This window comes from Rhinoderma darwinii, chromosome 5, assembly GCF_050947455.1.
Source record: "Rhinoderma darwinii isolate aRhiDar2 chromosome 5, aRhiDar2.hap1, whole genome shotgun sequence".
NCBI classification, from domain to species: Eukaryota; Metazoa; Chordata; class Amphibia; order Anura; family Rhinodermatidae; genus Rhinoderma; species Rhinoderma darwinii.
The window spans coordinates 235978273-235994526 of NC_134691.1; the positions used below are offsets into that span (position 1 = coordinate 235978273).

Genomic DNA, 16254 nt, shown 5'->3' on the forward strand with positions numbered 1-16254 from the left:
TTTGCATTACCATTGATTTTAATGGTAATGCTTCCGTTGCAGTTGGTTTCCGTTGGGTAAACTTTCTGTTTTTTTCACAGAAAAAACAATAATGTAGTCGACTACGCTATTGATTCCGTGAAGAAAACGGAAACTTTACGGAACGGAAACAAACGGAAACCATTTGGAACGGAAGAATTAAATCAATGGTATTGCAAACGGAAGCTATGGTTTCTGTACGCCTTTCCTTTCATCGGTTCTGCCGACGTAAGAGTCGAATGGAACCGATGAAGGGAAGCCCAACGTTGATGTGAACAGGCCCTAACACTAGCATGAACAAATGTTTCTTTTTATAGCAGACATATGTTTATACTACATGCAAGAGACTCAATAAAAGGCCAAACGGCAATCTGATCATGCATAAATAATTACAAAGGTGAACAGCAAGCTATATTCAACACATGGTGCTATATGAGACACATTTATGGCAGTGCATGCAGAAACTTACACAAAGTGAAACAAACACTAACAGTGCAGGAAATGCGGCATGCTTACAGAATTTCAACCGTGCCACATTACAATAAAAATATACTTACAGGAAAATGTTTTGAAAATGATAGCGTGTAAATCCCTAAACCGCTCAGCCTCACGTACAGCTGCAATAAAGAAGGCAAACAGGATACTGGGTTGAACACGCCACCATGAATACTTCATTGAAGTGGTGATACCGTTTGTCACAGTTAGAAAGCCCTCAAATCGAGGTTTGTAAGACACAAGGCTGCTTTTTCTAATATATCATGATATTTAGCTTATGTATGTTATCACAGCATGAATTAGTAATTACAATTCCTTTCCATTGGTACAAAGCTCAGCTAGATAACCAGGGTAACATATCATTAGTCTTTTGTCACAGTATGAAAAAAACGCATCTCACTTATTTATCTTTTGCTTGAAATGCAAGGCAGTTTGTTCATATTGCATATTTTCAGCCATATTTTGGAGTGTAAAATGCTTGTATTATGGTATGTCCACACGTAGCGTAAATACTGCAGATTTTCCAAAGCGGATTTCATTGCAGAAAATCCGCAGCATGGATGAGATTTGAACAAATCTCATGCAAACGCTGCATAAAAAAATCTGCCGTAAAAACGTCCATAAATTGACCTGCGCTGTGTTTTTTATTTTATATCAGCAAAAGGAAATAAAATACAAATATAAAGGATTCAAAAGCATATCAGAGACATAAATCCAGTCAACAGGCAAAGATCCATAATAATTTCAGTATATAGACATTCCAACAGAACTATCCTAGTCAAGAGAATGATACAGGGCCGGAAAAAAGTTTATGAGGTGGGCTGATCCTGCGTAACCCAGGCAAAATAAGTGCCGGCAACGTATGTCCACGTTGGTGATGGTCACTAGCAAGTGAGATGGACCATACCTGTTTAAAGGAAAAAGAACAAAAAAAAGAACGAACTCGGAACCTAAGTAATAATGAAAATACAATAAGAAGGCAGAAGGTCATCCGCTGATAGTGGAAGATGCAAGTACAGTTGTCAGGGGAGATACACACCAGAAGAGAACATATTTGGAGGAAGGAACCACTTCCCACTAGCTCACCAATGTATGGTACATTGTGGATAAAAGAAAAATGTTCCACTGAAGCCAGGTGTTTATGTAACAATTGGTCGCCTCTGGATTTTGGGCTATGAGATCCTCCATCCTCTGCACCAACGCAACCTCCTGGAACCAATCGTCAAGAGTAGGGGGTTCTATTAATTTCCACTTGCGTGGAATAACTGACTTCGCTGAATGTAATGAATGTCTAATGAGAGATCATTTGTATGCATATATGGGCATGGGGAACATAAATAATAGCGTTGCCTCAGGAGAATTATGAACCAAGAATCCAGTGGTTTCGTGGATAACTTTAAGTACCGCTTCCCAGAAAGACCTCAGTAGAGGTAGCTCCACCAAATGTGTGTCATGGAGCCACCCGGTGCACCACAGTGCCAAGAATTGTCAGGGAGCAGGGGATACCATTTATGGAGTGCGGCATGGACACGGTACCACCGTGAGACTACTTTTAAAACTGGTCTCTTGAGCACGAGTGGCCAAGGAGAGAAGTAGAAGAAGCGCTTCCACTGTTCATCTGTAAATTGTTTGGTCAATTCCCGTTGCCAGGCCTTGCAGTAGGAGAGTGGCTCTTGTGAGCGATTGATGAGAAATAAGTGGTAAAGTGTGGAAATAGTGTGCGAAGGGGGGGGGGGGTGGAGGAGCGGTGTGTTGTTTTTTGTCATGGCAACGTAGTTATGGCGACACATCCCTCTGTTCTCCATCCAGGCTGGCCTCCTGGGGTGACGTTTCATCCCATGTGACTGCTGCTGCCAATTACAGGCTGCAGCGGTCCCATTGGATGAAAAGTCATGCACAGAAATAATTGGGCCGCGTCACCATGACTTTGGAGAGTGGGGTAAGTATAAGGTTTTTTTTTAAACTGCTGTTTTCCGCAGCAGACATTTTGCCCGAAAAGTTGCACCACAATTTGGTGCGGTTCATTGGTAGGAATTCCCTGCGGGTTCCACAGTGGACACGCTCTGTACTTTTTTGCAGTGTATCCGCCATGTGTGAACATGGCTTTACACTCCGAAATGCACTTGAAATAAGCCTGAAAACAGCTTCCCATTAATTTTGATGGGAAACAAGCTGTGTAGTTCATACAAAGTGTATGTTTACTGAATTAAAAAAAATGCCTTGTAAAAGTACGCTTCATAAAAAAAGAAGTGACATGATTTTTCCCAATGACACTCAAAAAACCCCATAGAAAATAGGCCTTAAAATACGCTTAAAAAACTGACTAATGAGCAGGGGTGTAACTAGGAAAGACTGGGCCCCATAGCAAACTTTTGACTGGGGCCCCCCCTCCCCTGGGTGTCACACAACCCCTTGTAGATAGTGCCTTTTTTACAGCCCCCCTGTAGATAACGCCATACAGCCCCCCTATAGATAACGCCATACAGTCCCCCCTGTAGGGAACGCCATACAGCCCCCCTGTAGATAACGCCATACAGCCCCCCTGTAGATATCTACAAAGGGGGCTGTATGGCGTTATCTACAGGGGGGCTGTATGGCGTTATCTACAGGGGGGACTGTATGGCGTTATCTACAGGGGGACTGTATGGCGTTCTCTACAGGGGGCTGTATGCCGTTATCTACAGGGGGTCTGTATGGCGTTATCTACAGGGGGGACTGTATGGCGTTATCTACAGGGGGGACTGTATGGCGTTATCTATAGGGGGGACTGTATGGCATTATCTACAGGGGGGACTGTATGGCGTTATCTACAGGGGGGACTGTATGGCGTTATCTACAGGGGGGACTGTATGGCGTTATCTACAGGGCGGACTGTATGGCGTTATCTACAGGGGGGACTGTATGGCGTTATCTACAGAGGGGGCTGTATGGCGCTATCTACAGGGGGACTGTATGGCGTTATCTACAGGGGGGACTGTATGGCTTTATCTACAGGGGGGACTGTATGGCGCTATCTACAGGGGGGACTGTATGGCGTTCCCTACAGGGGGGCTGTATGGCGTTCCCTACAGGGGGGGCTGTATGGCGTTCCCTACAGGGGGCTGTATCGCGCTATCTACAGGGGGGACTGCATGGCGTTATCTACAGGGGGTCTGTATGGAGTTCCCTACAGGGGGGTCTGTAGGGAACGCCATACAGCCCCCTCTGTAGGGAACGCCATACAGCCCCCCCTGTAGGGAACGCAATACGGCCCCCCCTGTAGGGAACGCCATACAGCCCCCCCCTGTAGGGAACGGCATACAGCGTCCCCTCCCCCTTGTAGGGAATGCCTTACAGCGTCCCCAACCCCCCAAAAAAATGCGACCTACAGTGTGAAAAGACAAAAGACATGTATCCCCTATCCACAGGATAGGGGATACATGTGTGATCGCTGGCAGCGGTAGGGAGAACGGGGGACTGAAAGTCCCCCAAGTTCTCCATGACTAACCTCTGACTTCCGGCGTCTGCGCAGCTCAATAAAAATGAAAGGAGCGCTGGTCACGCATGCGCAGAAGCGCGACCGGCGCTCCATTCATTTCTACGGAGCTGCCGACACAGACCCCGGAAGTCAGAGGTTTGTGATGGAGAACTTCAGGGGACTTTCAGTCCCCCGTTCTCCCTATCGCTGCCAGCGATCACACATGTATCCCCTATTCTGTGGAAAGCGGATACATGTCTTTTGTTTAATGGCAGAGCGGGGAGATAACTCCCTGCTCTGCCGTAGTGTTCAGTGGCGTCCCGCTGTAGCAGCCATAGCGGCTGCTAGAGGAGCCTCCGGCCATGGTGGGGGCCCGTGCCGGCGGGCGACACGGGCCCCCTCATGCCGCGGGCCCCGCTACGGCTGCTACAGCGGTAGTTACGCCACTGCTAATGAGGCTACATGCACACGTTGCAGAATTTAATGCAAAATATCCGCAGATACATGCAGGTAATTCCACAGGTAAATTCCGTAGTTAATGTTGCGTTTTCTATGCATTTTTAGGTGCAGGCTTTACATTTTGATGCGGAAACAGGTTCAGATTTTATGCTGCAGAGTTTGGTGCGTTTTTTTAAAATAAACTTGTCAGATACAATTCTGTGATAGATACATGAGCTATAATTGACAGGCTGGATTGTAAAATCCACCCCGCGGGTCAATTTACATGCGGAAAAGTTCTGCAACATGTACGTTAGATTACTTGGTATCTTATTTACTTTGCTGGTAATGTATTATGTTGCCGGTTTTCCTCCAGAAAAATCTGTGCGGAATTTGCCTTGTGTGCATGTTGCTTCAAAAGAGGTATTCCCAGAATCGACAATTGTCACCTATCCACAGGTGGGGAATAATTACCAACTAATCCTTCATCGATCGTGAGAACGGGTGTCTCGAAACCACTTTCCTCCTCACTGCATGACTGCAGTGAGGGGGACATTGAATGGATCGGCAGTGTAGCATGCACGCTGATGTTCCATTTAAAGTCTATGGTGGGAATCACGGAAACAACTGAGTACAACGCTCGACTGTTTCCGTCAATCCCATAGACATTGAATGGAGCAGCGGGTGCATAATCGACCGCCACTCCATTCAAGATACTTCTCACTGCGGAGGGAGTAGTGAGGAACAAGGGATTTGGGACTCCCATTCTCACGATCTGTGGGCATCCCAGTGGTGCCCCACCCCCCAGTGATCAGACAATTATTACCTATCCTATGAATAGATGATAATTGTCAATTCTGGAAATACCTCTTTGATGTGAAGAATGGTCTTCTACAGAAGTGATCTTCTCAAAGAAGAAGGCCAATAAAGATATAAGGGAAATAAAAATCTGGTCTAGATGTAGGGTGGCCTTCTCAAAGAGGTGGTGCATTGGAGATGTTTTACTGAATTAGGGAACTCCAATTTATGTGCTTGTATACCTCAAAACCAGATTTACATGTTAAAGGCTATGTAAACCATTGTAGCCTTTTTTATTTTTTATTAAATGACATTTATTAAAACATTTATTTTCATTTTTGCGCTGCATCTTCTGTGTATGCACTATAAATAGACACTGCATAGCGTCACTGGCTCGGCTGGCAGCTCCTGTGTGCGGCCATTACTGAATAGACAACGCCCTATGACGTACTATTACCTCACAGGCGTTGGCTTGTTAACGCGAACTGCCGTACTATCGGCATCATGTTAACAGACCCTTGTGTCTACAGACACAGTTTTAAAGCAGTAATAGCTTAACGCTATCCACTGCTGCAAGGCCAGGACCGGAGCTAGCCTCTGATCCGGCCAATTGAACCCTTAGATGCAGCGCTCAAAAGCGAGTGCTACATCTATGGGGTTACTAGCAGATCGGCATCTAGCGATGCAATCGCGGAGTAACCGATGGCTGCAGTGGCAATCGGAGACCTAACAATGGCCTCCTGCTGGTCTGCCATGTACGGAAGCCCATTAGCACCAACCGGTGGAGGAGCCTAATAGGCTTGCTGTCAGTGCATGACTGACAGCTTTAATGCATTTCACTACATGGGTGGTGCAATGTATTAGAATAAAGATCAGAGGTGCAGGCCTTCAAGTCCCCTAGTGGGACAAAAAATAAAGTAAAAAAAGTTAAAAATGTTGTACAAAGTATAAAAAGAAAAGTTATAAGTTGAAAAGACAAATACTGCCTTTTTCCTGTAATAAGACTTCTATTATAGGAAAAAAATGAAACCATTAAAAAAAGTACACATATTTGGTATCACCGCGTTCATAACGACCCAAACTACTATAATGACAGAGTCACTATTTTTTTGGTCACCACACCTACCAAAACATAGAATAAAAAGTGATCAAAAAGTTGCATGTACCCAAAATAGTACCAATAAACACTACAACCCATCCCGCAAAAAAACAAGTCCTTACACAGCTTTTTTGACTGAAAAATAAAAGAGTTATGGCTCACAGAATATGCCAACATGAAAAAAATTAGTTAAAAAATCTAAAAGTGATTGTGCAAACGATGAAAAACATAAAATATATTACATATGGTATCGCAGTAATCATACCGAACGGCAGATTAAAGTGAAAAAAAACATTGTCAGAATTGCTGTTTTTTTAGTCACCTTGCTTGCCAAAAAATGGAATGAAAAGTCATAAAAAAAATCGCATGCACCCCAAAATGGTACCAATGATAAAGACAGATCGTCTCGCAACATTTAAGTCCTCACATAACTCCATTGGCGAAAAAAATAAACAGTTCTGGCTCTCAGAATATGGCAACGCAAAGTGTTCCAAAAGCAGATAAGATCGGGCACCATTTATCAGTCCAACACTGGCCACATATCTGTGGATTATTATTTATTTACCGCATTATTATATAACCTTATTATGCCCTGATGTACTACACCCATTTTGCATATGCTCCTACATTATAAACGGAAATACCAGCAAAAACCCCAAACAGGACTACTACCAAGCAAAATCTTCGCTCAAAACAGCCATATGGCGCTCATTCCCAGTTTACGTCCATGTATATATGGCATCACCATACCCGGGAGAACCTGCTTAACAGTTTTTGAGATATTTGTCTTTGGTGGCACAAACTGGGCACAACATATTGTGCACTAAAATGGCATATCAGCTGAAAATTTTAATTTTCACTTTGCACCATCCGCTGTGCATTAATTTCTAATGAAAAAACACCTGTGGGGCCAAAATGCTCACTACACCCCTTAAAATGCCTTAAAGAGGCTCTGTCACCAGATTTTGCAACCCCTATCTGCTATTGCAGCAGATCGGCGCTGCAATGTAGATAAGAGTAACGTTTTTATTTTTAAAAAACGAGCATTTTTAGCCAAGTTATGACCATTTTTGTATTTATGTAAATGAGGTTTGCTAAATTCCAACTGGGCGTGTTTAAAGTAAAAGTCCAACTGGGCGTGTATTATGTGTGTTACATCGGGGCGTGTTTACTTATTTTACTAGCTGGGCATTGAGAAGAGAAGTATCATCCACTTCTCTTCAGAACGCCCAGCTTCTGGCAGTGCACCGACACAGCGTGTTCTCGAGAGATCACGCTGTGTCGTCACTCACTTCCTGCCCCAGGTCCTGCATCCAGCAAAACTTGAGCTTCAAAAGGGTCCAAACAGCAGTTTATTAACACATATGTGGTATTGCTGTAATCAGGAAAAATTGCTTTTCAAATGTTGGGGTGCATTTTCTCCTTTATGCCTTGTAAAAATTTTACATTTCTATGTTTTTTAGAATAAATTTCGATTTTCATTTTCACGGCTTCATTCCACTATACCCCTTGATAAATTCCTTGAGGGGTGTAGTTTGCCAAATGGTGTCTTTTTGGGGGTGTTTCCACTGTTTTGGTACCACAAGTCCTCTTCAAACCTAACATGGTGCCTAAAATATATTCTAATAAAAAGAAGGCCCCAAAATCCACTAGGTGCTCCTTTGCTTCTGATCCATGTGCTTCAGTCCATTAGCACACTAGGGCCACATGTGGGATATTTCTAAAAAGGCAGAATCTGGGCAATAAATATTGAGTTGCGTTTTTCTGGTAAAACCTTCTGTGTTGCAGAAAAAAATGGATTAAAACAGGGTTAAGAAACTTTCTAAATGCTATTTCGAATACTTTGAGGGGTGCAGTTTTTAAAATGGGGTGATTTATAGGAGGTTCCTAATATATAGAGCATTTAAAGTCACTTCAGAAATGAACTGATCCCTAAAAAAGGCTTTTGAAATTGTATTTTCACAAATAAAAACTGAATGCATCGACCAAATTTTAACACTAACTTAAAGTAAATAAGAAAATAATCTCAGAATCGCTTAAAAAATAAAAGCATTCCAAAGTTATTACCACATAAAGTGACAGGTCAGATTTAAAAAATGGGGGTGCGTCCTGAACTTGCCAACTAGTCCGCGTCCTTAAGGGTTTAAAGGGTAGCTTTACCCGCAGCAATGAGCGACCATTAACAGGCAATTTGATAGCAGTGCTGAACAGCGCTGGCTCCATTGCGGCCGTCCTGTGTGGTCTTACTCACATATGTGTACTAGATAAGAACCTGATACATTCCACATTCTACATACTGAATTTTCTTCTCCCTTAGGGCATGCCCAGACGTGGCGGATTTCTTCCGCTACTGTCCGCATCAATGCCGCACAGAATCTGCGTTTCAGATTCTGTTGCGGCTCTGCCCAAAATGGGCATTAAATTAATGCGGACTAGCCGTTGCGTATTGAGGTGAAAGTACTTCCCTTCTCTCTATCAGTGCAGGATAGAGAGAAGTGACAGCACTTTCCCTAGTGAAAGTAAAAGAATTTCATACTTACCGGCCATTGTCTTGGTGACGCGTCCCTCTTTCGGCATCCAGCCCGACCTCCCTGGATGACGCGGGAGTCCATGTGACCGCTGCAGCCTGTGATTGGCTGCAGCCGTCACTTAGACTGAAACGTCATCCTGGGAAGCCGGACTGGAGGAAGAAGTAGGGAGTTATCGGTAAGTATGAACTTCTATTTATTTTACAGGTTGATGTATATTGTGATCGGTAGTCACTGTCCAGGGTGCAGAAACAGTTACTGCCGTTCGCTTAACTCTTTCAGCACCCTGGACAGTGACTATTTACTGACGTCGCCTAGCAACGCTCCCATAATTATGGGTGCACACACGTAGTCACCCGTAATTATGGGTGCATACACGTAGTCACCCGTAATTATGGGTGCACACACGTAGTCACCCGTAATTATGGGAGCCCCATTGACTTCCTCAGTCTGGCTGTAGACCTAGAAATACACATAGGTCCAGCCAGAATGAAGAAATGTCATGTTAAAAAACCAATACGCTCCGCAGCACACATAACATCTACATAACATCTGCAGACTTCATTGCGGAATTTAGAATCTCCATTGAAGTCAATGGAGAAATTCCGCAATTAGTCCGCAACCAGTCCGCCACACGTCCGCAACAACCATTGTATGCTGCGGACACCAAATTCCGCACCGCAGTCTATGCTCTGCAGCGGAATTGTCCGCAACGTGCAAACGAACCCTACTAAAAAGCTGTGGAAGGCAATGGAGAAACGGGTCCGCTGCGGATTTCCCCAGAGCAATTCCGCCACGTCTGGCCATGCCCTTATGCTTCCAAAGGACACGTGACAGTTTTCTGCTGCATCTGTTTTTCCTTATTACATTCTGCATAAACTCCTGAATGACACAAACTGATTCTTCGATAATGAAAACACAAGTATAACATCGGACATGTGCATACCAATCTTAACAGCATGAATTTCACAAGGGATCCATAATGATTTATAAACAACTAACATCAGAAGGCCCTATGCAGTCATTGGTAAAGTGACCAACTTTGAGACTTTATTGTATTAAAGTGTAACGTACAGAATATAACTTAATTTACTGTAAATTCTATTTAATTTTAAGGAACTTATCTAGCCTTTTGAGTTATGTCCCTGAAAAAATTGAAATACTTTCACTTTTGTGTTTTCTGAACACTGCCCTGACTGATACAGAAAACTGATGATTCTTCCAGACTTTTATCCTGCAAGATCCTAGCTGGGCAGGGAACCCCAGTAGGGTTATGATAAGCTATCTCCCATGGGACAAACATTTACCATGACCGCACCCAGAAAGCTGATGAACCAAGATTTCCTTGAAAAACATGATACTTGTGTAACTAAATATCTCAATGTAAAGTTTACAAACAAAATGTGGAGAAATATGCAGGAATTAGTTCACAACGCCACAAAAAGTTACAGTATAGTAAGAAAAAAATGAATATTTTTTACACTTAATGCCTTCTACTCTTTTAACAAAATTTTATACAAGACAAAGGGAACCAAAATAAACTCTTTACATTATGACTGTATTTATTTACAAAGTTTTCCAACACCCATATTATCCATGGTGAAAAAGTAACTGCATTACAGAACATCTTATAATTTGCTATCAGTCGTTTACAACATAGGGTATTTTAGTCCACCTCTTTGCAAAAGTGAAGATGGTTTTACACTGGCAGATATCACCCATATTTACCGCTTTTAAAATGAGCGCCAATCGACAATACAGCTTGTGGATCGGTGCTCGTTGCGCCCTTCAAATGGACCATTACATACATTGGTAAGGTTTTATGGATGAACTGCTCTTTTGGTATTTCCTTTCATTGTGGCAGAGCGATTGTGTTGAAACTTTGTGGTTACCACATCATTCTTATTGTAAGGTTTAATATATACTAACATTTACTAAACAGGGATGTAAAAGTATGATCTCAACCTATAGGAAGTTCTTACATACAAATTTTACTGCTAAATGTGGTGCAAGCTGTTGTTCTGAAAGTAACTTTTTACAGTACATAGCTTATTTGGATATTGGATAGCATTGTTCCTTAAATACATGCAGAAATAGTTCACAAACTGTGATATGTGTTACAGGTTCCCTTTGTCTAATATTACATTCTGTTTACAGATTAGAAACTATTCATTGTGACAAATGTGCAATAAGAGGTATACTTGACAAATGCTTTTTCACCTACATGTATGTAAGATAGAAAATATAAATTTGTAATATTGTCATCCTTTACATATTGTGAATTATATTGCAATATTAGAGGGACTCACAATCCTAGAGGGCTGTACTGAAAGTTCACTACCAGAGGTATAAGTTGTAGCTCCTGCATGATCTCTACAAGAACCTCACTACCACCTAACTTACATATTCACACTTTAGGGGAGTTGATAGACATTCTTGCAAATGAAAAAAGTGTGGTACTTTATTTATCCATACGTCCAATGCAACATTTCAGCTCTTCCTCAGGCAACTAACACAGTGTGAGGCCCCATGCACACGAACGTAAAAATGCCCGTAATTACGGCCCGTAATTACGGGCCCATAGACTTCTATTGGCCACGGGTACCTCCCCGTATGCTTACGGGAAGGTGCCCGTGCCGTTAAAAAATATAGAACATGTCCTATTTCAGGCCGTAATTACGGCATGGGCAGGCCCATAGAAGTCTGTGGGGCTACCGTAATTACGGGTGACTACGTGTGTGCACCCGTAATTACGGGAGCGTTGCTAGGCGACGTCAGTAAATAGTCACTGTCCAGGGTGCTGAAAGAGTTAAACGATCGGCAGTAACTGTTTCAGCACCCTGGACAGTGACTTCCGATCACAATATAGATCAACCTGTAAAAAAAAAAAAAGTCATTCATACTTACCCAGAACTCCCTGCTTCTTCCTCCAGTCCGGCCTCCCGGGATGACGTTTCAGCACATGTGACCGCTGCAGCCAATCACAGGCCAATCACAGGCTGCAGCGGTCACATGGACTGCCGCGTCATCCAAGGGTCATCCATGGGTGGAAAACTGGTGACACCGGACCCGTATTTACGGACACGGCGTTAGCAGGTAAGTAGCTACATCGACTTACCTGCTAACGCTGATGCTGCTGCAGAATCATCTGTAGCCTCTGGTGCCGATGTGTCCTCGCTCGTCTGACACGATGCAGGACCTGTGAGTGACGTCACAGCGTGATCTGGCAGAAGCTGGGCGTTCTGAAGAGAAGTGGATGATACTTCTCATCAGAAGGCCCAGCTAGTAAAAGTAGTAAAAACGCCCCGATGTACGCACATAATACACGCCCACTTGGACTTTTACTGTTAAACACACCCACTTGGACTTTTGCAAGCCTCATTTGCATAACTACAAAAATGGTCATAACTTGGCCAAAAATGCTCGTTTTTTAAAAATAAAAACGTTACTGTAATCTACATTGCAGCGCCTATCTGCTGCAATAGCAGATAGGGGTTGCAAAATCTGGTGACAGAGCCTCTTTAAGCAGTAATCAATTATACAAAATAGTAATCAATAATAGTTACACCAATAAAAATCATATAACAAATAACATATAATTTATAAACATAGTGATTTTTATTGATGTAATTATTATTGATTACTATTTTGTATAATTGATTACTGCATAATAAAGTGTTTTTTTGCAGGATGAGTTGTAGACTTTATCAGCACCATTTTGGGGTATATATAATTTATTTAACTTTTAGGGGAAATGGAAAAAAACAACAATTCTGTTGTTTTTTTACAATGTTTGCAGCACGGTATAAATAACATGTTGACTTTATTCTTCCGGGTGGCTAGGAATATGGTGATTCCAAATGTATATCTTTTTTTATGTTTTAGTACTTTTGCACAATTAAGGAAAGTTTTCGTCAATGCGGAGAGCCATAACTTTTAAAAAAAATTCGTCAACTTAAGGGCTTGTTTCTTGCAGAATGAGTAGTAGTTTTTATTGGTACAATTTTGGGGCACCTATAATTTAGTGAATAACTTTTCAAAAAAAACATTTGGGGGAAGTAGGGAAAAAAAGCAAATCCAGCGTAGGTGTAAATATAATGTTTACTTTTTTTATGGGTCGTTGTGATTCTGGTGGTTCCCTATATCTATTTTTAAACAATAAAATATTTTTTAATGAAATAAAGGGTATATTTGTTTTTTTTAATCTTAGGCTACGTTCACACTTGCATTATATCATCTGTTACTCTGATCCGTTTTTAGATCAGAATAAGGATAAAAACGGACCCGTTAAAAGTCCAATTGAAATCAAAGGTATTTTTAATTGCATCCATCAGCATCTGTTTGCGTCCATCATGTTAGTCATCTGTTTTTTTGACAGAGATAAAATTGCAGAGTACAGGACTTTTATTAGTCTCAGGAAAAATGGATGTCTAAGGGATGTGTTATTTTTAGCATTGGTGTCAATGTAAAACAAATACAAACGGATTGTAATCCGTTTGCATCCGTTATTTTTATTTCAATGGGATTTTTAACTGATCCGTTTTTATCCTTATTCTGATCTAAAAACAGATCAGAGTAACAGATTATATAACGCAAGTCTGAATTTAGCCTTACTAGATTGTATTAAACCTAAATTTATAATTTTTTATTAGTCCCACTAGGAGAATTGAAGTTGCGATCAGTGGGTCACTTGTATAATGCTTTGAAACACTTGCCTCTGTTAGGCCCCTGGTTGCCATGGTAAACCATCGGCACCCTATGTTCATGCGAAAGTGCATTTGAGGGTGCCGATAGGCCACCTTCCTCTCTCTCTCGCTCTCTCTCTCTCGTTCCTTAGATGCTGCCGTCTCTATTGACCACAGCATTGAAGGAGTTAAATGGCTGGGATCAGAAGTTTGTTTCAACCCAGCAATTACAGCAGAGCCTGGCTGTCCTCAACTCAGCGTGCCCGCGCAATCATGATGTAACTGTACGTAATGGAGCCTCTAGATAAGGCAATCCATGTCGTACATTTACTTTATGGAGCCTTAATGGATTGAATGAAACATTTGCAGCCTTAAGGGATTGTAAATTAAGCATTTGCAGGCTGTCATTGCTGCCAAAGTAGTGCTGCTGAGTATTGACAGGAAGAACTAACATTTTCACATGCAATTTTATGTTTCATTTTTATCCCATTATGACCCTGCATGTTATGTTGAATTATTTTCACTTAGAAAGTCAACAAATGTAATTTGAATGTCAAAAGATTTGCATTATATATATATATATATATATATATATATATATATATATATATATATAGTTCAATAGTAGATGAACACAGCACTCCAATGGTTTTCAGAAAATCAGGCCATGTGCTCGTTGCCTGGGGATGAATCAATTCCCCAACATCCAATAGAGAAAAACATAGAACACAGCAACGACACCAGGATGGCACCATGATGGCTTGAGAAAGGTTCCTGTTGAACCGAAACGTTGCTGTACTGAGGTGAATAAATCCACTTTTGCTTTCATCTACTCTGAAGTCCTGGTGCCGTTGCTGTGTTCTATGTTTTTCTCTCTCTCTATATATATATATATATACACACACACTACCGTTCAAAAGTTTGGGGTCAACCAGACAATTTTGTGTTTTCCATGAAAACTCACACTTATATTTATCAAATGAGTTGCAAAATGACTAGAAAATATAGTCAAGACATTGACAAGGTTAGAAATAATGATTTTTATTTGAAATAATAATTTTCTCCTTCAAACTTTGCTTTCGTCAAAGAATGCTCCATTTGCAGCAATTACAGCATTGCAGACCTTTGGCATTCTAGCTGTTAATTTGCTGAGGTAATTGGGAGAATTTTCACCCCATGCTTCCAGAAGCCCCTCCCACAAGTTGGTTTGGCTTGATTGGCACTTCTTGCGTACCATACGGTCAAGCTGCTCCCACAACAGCTCTATGGGGTTGAGATCTGGTGACTGCGCTGGCCACTCCATTACAGATAGAATACCAGCTGCCTGCTTCTTCCCTAAATAGTTCTTGCATAATTTGGAGGTGTGCTTTGGGTCATTGTCCTGTTGTAGGATGAAATTGGCTCCAATCAAGCGCTGTCCACAGGGTATGGCATGGCGTTGCAATATGGAGTGATAGCCTTCCTTATTCAAAATCCCTTTTACCTTGTACAAATCTCCCACTTTACCAGCACCAAAGCAACCCCAGACCATCACATTACCTCCACCATGCTTGACAGATGGCGTCAGGCACTCTTCCAGCATCTTTTCAGTTGTTCTGCGTCTCACAAATGTTCTTCTGTGTGATCCAAACACCTCAAACTTCGATTCGTCTGTCCATAACACTTTTTTCCAATCTTCCTCTGTCCAATGTCTGTGTGCTTTTGCCCATATTAATCTTTTCCTTTTATTAGCCAGTCTCAGATATGGCTTTTTCTTTGCCACTCTGCCCTGTAGGCCAGCATCCCGGAGTCGCCTCTTCACTGTAGACGTTGACACTGGCGTTTTGCGGGTACTATTTAATGAAGCTGCCAGTTGAGGACTTGTGAGGCATCTATTTCTCAAACTAGAGACTCTAATGTACTTGTCTTGTTGCTCAGTTGTGCAGCGGGGCCTCCCACTTCTCTTTCTACTCTGGTTAGAGCCTGTTTGTGCTGTCCTCTGAAGGGAGTAGTACACACTGTTGTAGGAAATCTTCAGTTTCTTGGCAATTTCTCGCATGGAATAGCCTTCATTTCACATGAAAGCTCTCTTTCTCTAGCCATTTTGAGAGTTTAATCGAACCCACAAATGTAATGCTCCAGATTCTCAACTAGCTCAAAGGAAGGTCAGTTTTATAGCTCCTCTAACCAGCAAAACTGTTTACAGCGGTGCTAACATAATTGCACAAGGGTTTTCAAGTGTTTTCTAATCATCCATTAGCATTCTAACACAGTTAGCAAACACAATGTACCATTAGAACACTGGAGTGATGGTTGCTGGAAATCGGCCTCTATACACCTATGTAGATATTGCATTAAAAACCAGACGTTTGCAGCTAGAATAGTCATTTAGCACATTAACAATGTATAGAGTGTATTTCTGATTCATTTAATGTTATCTTCATTGAAAAAAACTGTGCTTTTCTTTCAAAAATAAGGACATTTCTAAGTGACCCTAAACTTTTGATCGGTAGTGTGTATGTATATATATATATATATATATATATATATATATATATATCACACACTGTATATCATAGAAATGTGTTATAAAAGCGAAGTATTTACTTGAATAGCATTACAGTTTTGTCTACTGTTGCAATTATCACAACTTTGAACTGCCAATTCATGGTACTAGTTGTTCTGTTATGTGGCAGGGGGGCCTTTGAAACTTCTGAACCAGCTATAGTTATGCCACTAATTCCCTACCACAGACAA

General features: G+C 41.7%; 1 protein-coding gene across 4 annotated transcripts in view; it reads right to left on the minus strand.

Annotated features, from left to right (window-relative positions):
- Positions 1 to 16254, minus strand: part of IKZF1 (IKAROS family zinc finger 1) — a 232159-nt gene that overhangs the window by 75505 nt on the left and 140400 nt on the right. For 2 of the 4 annotated variants that reach the window (XM_075826994.1, XM_075826997.1), the window contains exon 4: positions 576 to 635. The exons of the other annotated variants lie outside the window; for them this stretch is intronic. In XM_075826994.1, the coding sequence (XP_075683109.1) occupies positions 576 to 635 (60 nt within the window). The remainder of the gene's footprint in view (positions 1 to 575; positions 636 to 16254) is intronic. 4 annotated transcript variants of the gene reach the window in all.